This window comes from Grammomys surdaster, unplaced genomic scaffold, assembly GCF_004785775.1.
Source record: "Grammomys surdaster isolate TR1022 unplaced genomic scaffold, NIH_TR_1.0 185, whole genome shotgun sequence".
Classification (NCBI taxonomy): Eukaryota; Metazoa; Chordata; class Mammalia; order Rodentia; family Muridae; genus Grammomys; species Grammomys surdaster.
In genome coordinates, this window is record NW_021604630.1 from 4,254,191 (window position 1) to 4,263,830 (window position 9,640).

A 9,640-nucleotide genomic window follows, 5' to 3' on the forward strand; every position below is an offset into this window, starting at 1 on the left:
GACTTTCTGAGACTTGAGAGAGGGTCTCCCCTCTGCGGAGGTCTTCAGTGGCTCCCAACCTGCAGAGGATTTGTGGGAAGTCCTGTGTACTTAGAATCCTTGAGGATCCTCAGAGATCCTTTTTTATATATTGTCCAGTATAAGCCAGATCATATCAGGTCACCCATCATAAAGCTGTCCAGTCAGAGGTATTGTTGCCTCTGCAGCCTCATCCTGAAAGGGGACCAGGTATCTATTTCTCAAGGATGACATTCCATCAACCAGGTCTAGGCAAATGTTGCTGATATTGTATTGAGACAACAGGATTAGAAGATAAAACTGAACCGTGAGATTAACTATGCCCATGAACAAGGACTTGCTAGGAAAGAAAAACTGAATCTGAAAACACCTCCTTTTTTTTCTAAGAGTGGCTGCCTAAAATACCTCTGTGGGTTGTCACAGCCGCACAAACAATCGGAGTGGAACACAATTCCCACAGTTCTCCCACTCAGAAAAGGAATTGCTCCAAATGGCACAAGACTAAAAATTCATCGATTTTATTTCATCTCCATGCAGTGAGCTAGTGAAGGGCACATGGAAAAAGACTATACAGATACCTATTTGAAACACAGAGTGGTTTCAGGTTTGCCCAATTAGTTTCTCCCGTTTGGGTTGTTCTAACTATATTCCCCACTACCTGATCCTGCGGATCTTCGTGTCTATGGCTTTTCTAAAAGGCTGGAACTTTACAAGGGAACGACTCTATGTTACCCCTTGTAGCACTAGTACTAGTACTTGTAGTGCTAGTACTAGTACTTGTAGCATAGTACTAGTACTTGTAGCGTAGTACTAGTACTTGTAGCGTAGTACTGGAGCCAGCCAAATGTCCTGCCAGGACAATACTGCAGTGGCTTGGATAACTCCAAGGACATGTTGTAGAGTCTGATTCCTCCACACCTATTGGGAGGTAGTGGAGCTTCTAGGATGGGAGGCCTTGTAGGAAGATGTGAAGCCATTGGGGTGTGCCTGTGAAAGGAATATAGACACTTCAGAGTCTTGCTCTCTTTTTGCTTTCTTTGTAGCTATCATTAAGTGGGCAGCTGTCCTCTACTAGGCATGATGGTTTGCCTCATCAAAGGTCCAGAGGCAACGGGGCCTAGTGATCCTGGGCTGAGCCCTTCAAAACCATGAGCTCATAGAAGCATCATCTTTTATGTCTATCATCTCAGTGATTTTCACACCGACAGAAAAACCAAGAGTACCACGAATTGAACAGTCTTCTAAGAGAGATGCTATCTGCTTTCTTCTTTGGCCATTGCATGTGTCAGATAGTAGTGTGAGCTGCATCACAGAGGCATGCACAAGAAAGGAGGGTCCAGTAGCAGACAAGTGTGTTGCAAGTGTCAGCAGACGAGTGTGTTGCAAGTGTCAGCAGACAAGTGTGTTGCAAGTGTCAGCAGCGTTCCCGAGTTTCTCAGTAGCCATACACATCATTGCAGTAAGCAGCAGGAGCTTCAGATACAAGCCAATCGCCTTTCTGAGTGGACTGACGCTGACTGTGGGACTTAGCTCTGTGAGGGGCTATTTGTTTTTCTAGAAACAAAACATACAAAGCCTAGAGAAGTTGACTTAGTCTCCCTAGCCTAGGACTACTGGCAGCTCTGGGCTTCAAGGTGTTAAAACACCCAGTGCAATGCAGACACATATTTAGGCTCCTAAGGCTGAAGCAGTGCCCATCCCCTTCTTGTCTTGGTTTAAGAGACGGTGTACTTGGCCTTTTCCTGTGGTAAGTAGTTCAGAAAAAACACAACATCTAAAAGATTTAGAAGGCAAAAGGAAAATACCAACTAAGACTTTCCTGTGTTCCCAAGCAGTGGCTGTAGAAATAGCCCCACAGTTCCAAACACACAGACGATTATAAACACCCACAGAAAGACTCTGTCCACCACCATGGCCATGTATTGCCAGTCATCTTCTACCTGAAATGCAAACAAAAGATCAAGGCTAGTTTTAAAAACCAAGACCATAGGAAAACATGCTATGTTTTATGAATACTTTTTTTTTCAAAGTAATTTTCTCCAATCCTTTCTTTTTTCTTTTTCTTTCTTTTTTTTTTTTTAAATTTTATTTCGAGACAGGGTTTCTCTGTGTAGCCCTGGCTGTCCTGGAACTCACTCTGTAGACCAGGCTGGCCTCGAACTCAGAAATCCGCCTGCCTCTGCCTCCCAAGTGCTGGGATTACAGGCATGCGCCACCACCACCCGGCTTCTCCAATCCTTTCAAAAAAAATTATTGCTATTATGTTTGCCTGCCTGCCTGTGTGTCCTCTGTGGGACCCATTGTCTAAGGATGGTAGAGGTACATCATTGGTACCTCATAGAGATGACTATGAACGGTGCCAAAGACTTTTGTGACCCTTTTCCTGTGATAACGGTCCTTTCTTGACTCCAGGGACACTCCCCACAAAGTATCCGTTTGAGAGTCAAGCTCTTGTCATGTGTGCACCAGGAAATCCTGGATCTTTGGGAAATATGACCATGAAACAGTGAGAGGACAGGCTGGTTGGGGAATGTGGGGTATGTCTGGGGATCCCCTGCACAGGAATAAGCAGCCTCTAGGCCTCCAAGGGAGGATAACAGGGAGAGCTTATTGCATATCTGGAATTGTTCCAGTTCCAAACTTCTAGCCTTCTGCTGTGGTCTCTGTGGGTTGTGTATTAGAGGACCCACCTGGCCTGATAAATCAACAGTAACTGTAATTCCTACATTCTAAAAGATGCCAGCCTGGATGTGAGCTCACTGGTCATTGGTGTCCTGTGACATGTGTTATGACTGGCATTCTTAGTGTCTCCTACTGTATCTACAGGGTGATGTTGAGGGTCCCGATATTCTTTCCTTGTGGTTACAGATGTTGGGTCTAGGGCAGCCAAGATAGAACATAGAATTATTAAGTAATAACTCGGCATTATTGGTGGGAGGTTTATTCACAGCACGGAGGTTAGGCAGTAGCCCAGCTATTGTGCTGTATAAGGCATATTAAAATATAAAGGCTGCGTGTGTGTCTTTCATTTGGGAACATAAATCATTGGGGTGGGTAGCAAACCCACTGCTGGGATTTTATTAATAATGATTTCTAGTCTCCCTTCCCACCCTCACTTTGTTCAATGTGTTGGGGGCTTCTTCCATGAGACAGGCTTGTCCTGCATGTGTATTGTAGCTAGATCTCACCGTAAGTAAATGCAGCCTGAAGATGTGTTTTAGGGCTACACACATCATCTCAGTATAGCTCCCTGAACTTTAACCCTGGTTCCCCAAGGCTGCGCGATACTAGAACTGATCTTAGCTGATATTGCCTGATTGTTCCACAGATGTAACTCCCACTGATGCTCTGACTAGTCTCCAAAGTGCATGCTGGGGGTGCAGCTGGCTGGAGAAAAGGGGTCCATTTTTACCTCCTTTGTTTCATTGTGGCTCTTCATGTTTTCTGCTATGAATTGAACACTATTGATCACATCTTCAACATCGGGCGGGTGCTCTGAATTCTCTGCCACCCACCGTGAAGGCTGCTGGCTTAACCTTCTCTTGCCAGGCACTATGCCACTTGGTTTTTGGCAGTGGTGGCATTCCTTTAGAAGTTTGGGTTCTCCTCGATGAGTAAACTTGACCTTGGCAGGCCTCTTGGTATGGCTTTTGGGGTCTTTAACACCAGCTGCCTCCTTCATCTTGTCCAGAGGCCTCCTCATCATCAGAATCGAGGGGAAGACCTGAAGGAAGATGGTCTTCACCCACTTGGGCATGGTATGCGTTGCTGGGGTCCTGTAGTGTATGTTCAGCACAAACACGGTCACCACAATGGACAGCGTGACGAAGATCATGGTGAACAGTAGATACTCACCCACCAGTGGGATCACGAGAGACGTGGATGGGATGGTCTCTGTAATCACCAGCAAAAAGACAGTCAGAGAAAGCAGAACCGAGATGCAAAGAGTCACTTTCTCGCCACAGTCAGAAGGAAGGTAAAAGACCAGCACGGTGAGAAAGGAGATGAAGAGGCAGGGGATAATGAGGTTGATGGTGTAGAACATGGGCAACCTCCTGATGTAGAAAGAGTAGGTTATATCTGTGTAGATCTCTTCGCAGCAGTTGTACTTGATGTCATGCTTGTAGCCAGAGGCATCGACAATTTCCCATTCACTGTTTTCCCAAAAATCGTTCATGTCCACTTTAGAGCCAATGATGAGAAGGTCGATTTTAGCCTTGTCGTAAGTCCAGGAGCCAAACTTCAGGGAGCAGTTTTGATGATCAAATGGGAAGAAGGTGATGTCCATTGGACAAGAACTCTTAAAGATGGCTGGTGGGGTCCAGGTTATCACACCATCGTACTTAAGAAGAGCTTTGGTCTTGCCTTCGACTTGGAAGTCGCCGACGGCACTGGAAGCAAAACCACACACTGTTAGCAGCACTGTGTGTCCCTTTGCTGTGGGTCACCAGGGCGAAAGATTTTGAAAACCAACCATGAATCTGTCTAGACGCACATACTTGTTATACAGAACAATGTCAGGCTTCCAGATGTTGTCTGCTGGAACACGAAGCGTCTCGATGCTGTCATACTCCGTTGGATCCCAACGCAATCTGTAGTCCTTCCAGATCTAAAAGAAATAGAGCTTTTGTTTTGGTGGTGGTGGTTTTGCTTTGTTTTAGCATTTGTTAAATTTGTTCTTCAGCAATTTCATTCATATAAACTGGGTGTTCTGATTAGTTTCCAGCTGCCCTCTCTGAACCCTATCCTAACCCCTCTTCCTCCCTTCCCCACTGCAAATTCATTCCACTTTTGAAAATAGATAAGAATCCCTTTGGAAAAGGGATTCATAACTTTCCCCAAATGTTTATGTTGGTTCCGTAATTTTCTTGATTAAAAAGTAAGATATTTTTGACGTATACACCAATTTCTATCAAAAGTAGGGAATTATATCCATGGGCACAGGGGACTAAATAGCTGAGCTGATTTTGGCAGATCTATAACATGCTAACTGGCTAAGCTTTCACTTCTTGTTTCATGGACTATGTTAAAATTGGAGTAGTAACTCATTTTTACTGACAAAAATCATAATTTGTATGCATGAGGATGAATCTATTACAAATACCATGTACACTATTTGGACTTTTTTTTTTTTGGTTTTTCAAGACAGGGTTTCTCTGTGTAGCCCTGACTCTCCTGGAACTCACTCTGTAGACCAGGCTGGCCTCAAACTCAGAAATCTACCTGCCTCTGCCTCCCAAGTGCTGGGATTAAAGGTGTGCACCACCACTGCCCGGCACCATTTGGACTTTTAAGAGCAGAGACAGTATAATTTGTAAGAGTCAGTTGGTGGTTATGTAACATACGTTCTCGTTCTCCAGACCTCAACCCACTGACCTACTGGAGTTATCAAAGAGGAAAGAAAGCACCAGACTTTAGTGATAGGAAGAGAACTGAGAGCATAAAGTAGAAAGGCCAGAGGGCTCCATGTCAGACACCAGGCTCTGCCCATGGGCTGCCTGTATTAAGCTAGCTGTAACCAGAGCTGAGCCCAAGGATTAGGAGATAGCAAGGCAAAGGATATTCTTCATCTATCATAGATTGGGGAGTGGAAAAAGGTAATGCAGGTGGCTTCATCACTGAGTGAACACATTCTGCCGCCATCCAAGGGAGGAGACACATACGTGACGCAACCACAGATTGGTCTCCATAATCTGGTTGACTTCATCCTGGAAGAGAGAAACAATATTTTCAGTCTTCCATGTGCAGTCTTCCATGTGCTTGCTAATACAAGTCTTCACTCGAGAATTAAGGTTAAAAATAGACAAATCTGAGTTCTCTGTGCTAATGAAGGCAGGCATGAAGATTGGGAGGACTGCATGGAAAGCTCTTTGACTGTAACAGAAATCTGGGATGTTTACGCTTGTCCCTGCTCTGTTGACTTAGAAATGACCTACGGCCTTAAAATGCTGCTCAAAGATCATTCGGACTTCACCTCCTCTGTGAATGTTTTCTCATCACCCTGGGCCATAAAGCCTCCTGGATGCATGAAAGAAACAGAGAGGAGGGCAGAGGTTCAGGGATGATGGAGGGGAGAGTCCTGTAGGTGGTGACAGGTACTCACTGTTTTTACATACACCCCATGGCCTTTCCTCAAAGAAGCTTAGGATGTCCTGTGTGCATTTGCCCTGGGATCCAAACTGAAACAGCAGTTTAGCTCACATGCAAGTTTGCCGTTTGAAGCCAGCTATTCACTCCCTCTGTGTTCCCTCTCTCAACCCGAGGGACCTCTAGTCACAAAGGACACTCCTACTTACCCAGTGACTACTGCGTTACAGAGTTATACTCAGTTATAGAGTGAAGAAAGCTCCTGCCTTCATGTGGTCTTAGCTGTTGGCCGGGAAGACACAGAACTAATAATAAATGCACATGCACACATCAAACACATCATGATATAACGAGAGAGGTGGAGTGGTGCATGTGTGCATGCACACATCTGTTTTTATATATGAGTCAAAGAAGGATTCTCTGAGGAGGTACTGTTCAAGCAGCCCTTGAAGTGACATGGTGGTACGCAGGCATTCCCTGTCACCATCTTCAGTACAAATGACTTTTAAGTTGCCACTGATCCTGAGTAGGAAGGCTACTGGAGACACACCTAGGTGACAAGTAGGTCACAGCATAATAGCTTGGATATTAATGGTAGGTTGTTAGCAGTCAGCAGGAGATTCCAAAATCTCACTTCCCAAGATATCTGAGGCCCTGGTAGAGTGAAAGAACCCAGTGTTGTTGAGGTTTCTATGAAGAGCTCTGACAGCAGCTCTCCCCAGTCCACTGAGCTGCTCCTTGGGCTCCACTCCTTCCAGTGGTTACTGCTATCCACCCTGGAGAGGTCCAGAGACTATGCCAAGCTTCTCCCTGCCTGTGGGTTATGTGGAGCCAACATAGGCCCTGGGATTCACAAAGTCAACAAAAAGACTTTGAGAGGGGACCTGCACAGCTTCATAGGAATCCCCTCTTGATCAGGACCCTCTGGTATTGAGTCACCTTGGATCTGCAGGGTCTAACAGAAGCCGAGTAAGCATATGTACTAGCTATTGGTTAAAGCAGGATAGGCTCTGCTGCCTCAGTTCCGTGAGGTCTTAGAGGTAACTGGCCTAAGGCCCTCACATTATTCAAAACCTGATTTATCTCTGGACTAGTTCACTATGTTCAGGGAGTTGACACTAATTATCAATACCATGCTTAACAGGCCTGCTTCCCTTGAGACACTTCCATGGGTTGGATAAGCTCTGTGTGGTGTATATTCATGAGGAACACACACCCTTGGAGGTGTTAGAAAATGCCATGGATCAGGATCTAGTCTGGAAAATTGTAGTCTTCATGCAACTCCAGACTATTTCACTGGACACTGAGCTCAGTGAACCCTGATGGAAGAGGAGGAGGAGGAGGAGGAGGAGGAAGAGGAAGAGGAGGAGGAAGAAGAAGAGGAGGAAGAAGGGGAGGAGGCCAGAGACACACAGTACCATACCACGTTCTGGGAACCATTAGCCTAGACCTCTTTATTGGGAAAATATTAGTTGACACAATGGTGAATAATTTTGAATCAGGCTTTCAAATGCACAAGTTTCTGGAAAAGCTGCAATAAACTGACAGATATGGTGTTATGGCTTGTATATGCTCAGCCTAGGGAGTGACACGATTAGAAGTTGTGGCCCTGTTAGAGTAGGTGTGACCTTATTGGAGTAGGTGTGTCACTGTGGGTGTGGGCTATAAGACCCTCATCCTAGCTGCCTGGAAGTCAGTATTCTGCTAGCAGCCTTCAGATGAAGATGTAGAACTCTCAGCTCCTCCTGCACCATGCCTGCCTGGATGCTGCCATGTTTCCATCTTGATGATAATGGACTGAACCTCTAACCTGTAAGACAGCTCCAATTAAATGTTTGTTTGTTTTTTGAGACAGGGTTTCTCTGTGCAGCCCTGGCTGTCCTGGAACTCACTCTGTAGACCAGGCTGGTCTCGAACTCAGAAATCCGCCTGTCTCCGCCTCCCAAGTGCTGGGATTAAAGGCATGTGCCACCACTGCCCGGCTAAGCCAGCTCCAATTAAATGTTGTCTTTCTTAGAGTTGTCTTGGTCATGGTATCTGTTCACAGCAGTAAAACCTTAACTAAGACACATGGCTTAGAAAGGGTATTGCACATAATTTACCTCACTTTGAGCCTCTCTTCCACTTGCCTTCATGTCTTTGCTTCATAATCCGACTCTGAAAGGATGTCTAATCATGCAAAGCCTGAACAAAGATGGCATGATGCAGGGCCAGGAAAGACCCTTCACACGTAATCCTGACCTCATGTTAAGTTGTATGATAGAGTTCTGTGCTTATCAGGTGCCCAGAGTGCAAGAATGTTGGGAACTCAGCCCTCTGGGAACACGGCAGGAGTCTGAGGCACTCACCACATTGGCCAGCTGCGTGATTGCCAATTCAAAATGCACCGTGACGGGATCGGAAACGTTCTCCACCGGCCGGATGAAGCGGTTGTAGTGAGCAAACAGTGTGTGGAAGAGCTGTTCTTCAGACGCACAGCCTGTACTGCCTGTGTGGCCAGACCATGAGAAAGCATGAGGGAGGTGCTGTGGGATGCTGTAATCTGGCTTCTCTCCTGGTCCCAAGCCTAATGTCTTAGTGAGAGAAGCTCATTACTGTACCAGCTAGGCCTACTCCTACCTGTACTAGGGCAGCTTGACCTCACCCCTTTAGCCTTGCTTGCTCTGTGTCACCAGATAACTACACAGGGGTCTCAGAACTAGTATAACGTCCACAAAACGATCCCAAGGAGACTGCCTGTTGAAGTCAAGGGTACTGTAAATATCATGGGGTAGAAAGCCACGAGGAGGAGCAGAGACTGAAGGAAAGGCCATCCAAAGACTGCCCCACCTGGGGATCCATCCCACATACAGTCACCAAACCCAGACACTACTGCAGATGCCAAGAAGTGCTTTCTGACAGGAGCCTGATATAGCTGTCTCCTGAGAGGCTCTCCCAGATCCTGACCAATACAGATGTGGATGCTCACAGATGAGTAGATGCTCACAGATGAGTAGAGAGAGAGATGAAGGAGGGGGGTAGGAGGCTTGTGGAGGGGAAACTGGGAAGGCAGATAACATTTGGAATGTAAATAAATAAAATAACCAATAAAAAGTGTTCTAGACAACTAACAGCAAAACAAACAAACAAACAAAAACCACGAGGAAGAATATTTTTATGTCACTAAACGCAAATCCAGCTGGGATTCTCGAGGTCTGTCTATAACTGGCAAGGCACTCTGCTGGAACCATCACCAAGCAAACATGACATCTAACCGTTGCCTCGATCTTCAAAGGCTACGCCCTTTAGAAAAACAAACTTTGGAATCATGCACTTTTAGATTTGTGAGAAGGGAAAGTTCTTAAAATAAATTCACCTATCTTTTTAAAGCAATTGGAAATTGGTTCTCTGTACCATTTTAGCTATTAAATTCTGTGTCTCCAGTTCTTAAAGAAAGCATTAGTTTCTTGCCTGCAATATGCATGACTCACTTCTCAACACCTCCACGGAAATAACTTTCCTAAAGTTTGTTTCATACAATCCAGATTTGACTCCA

General features: G+C 45.5%; 1 protein-coding gene across 2 annotated transcripts in view; it reads right to left on the minus strand.

Moving 5' to 3' along the window:
• Positions 1-1,725: 1,725 nt before the first annotated feature.
• Positions 1,726-9,640, minus strand: part of Chrna6 (cholinergic receptor nicotinic alpha 6 subunit) — a 9,004-nt gene continuing 1,089 nt past the window's right edge. Inside the window, exons 2-6 of one of the 2 annotated variants that reach the window (XM_028768250.1) lie at positions 8,454-8,593; positions 5,682-5,726; positions 4,518-4,627; positions 3,431-4,409; positions 1,726-1,958 (exon numbers count right to left, since the gene is read on the minus strand). In XM_028768250.1, the coding sequence (XP_028624083.1) occupies positions 1,827-1,958; positions 3,431-4,409; positions 4,518-4,627; positions 5,682-5,726; positions 8,454-8,593 (1,406 nt within the window). In that variant the 3' untranslated portion in view covers positions 1,726-1,826. The remainder of the gene's footprint in view (positions 1,959-3,430; positions 4,410-4,517; positions 4,628-5,681; positions 5,727-8,453; positions 8,594-9,640) is intronic. The other variant, XM_028768251.1, reaches the window with a different exon arrangement.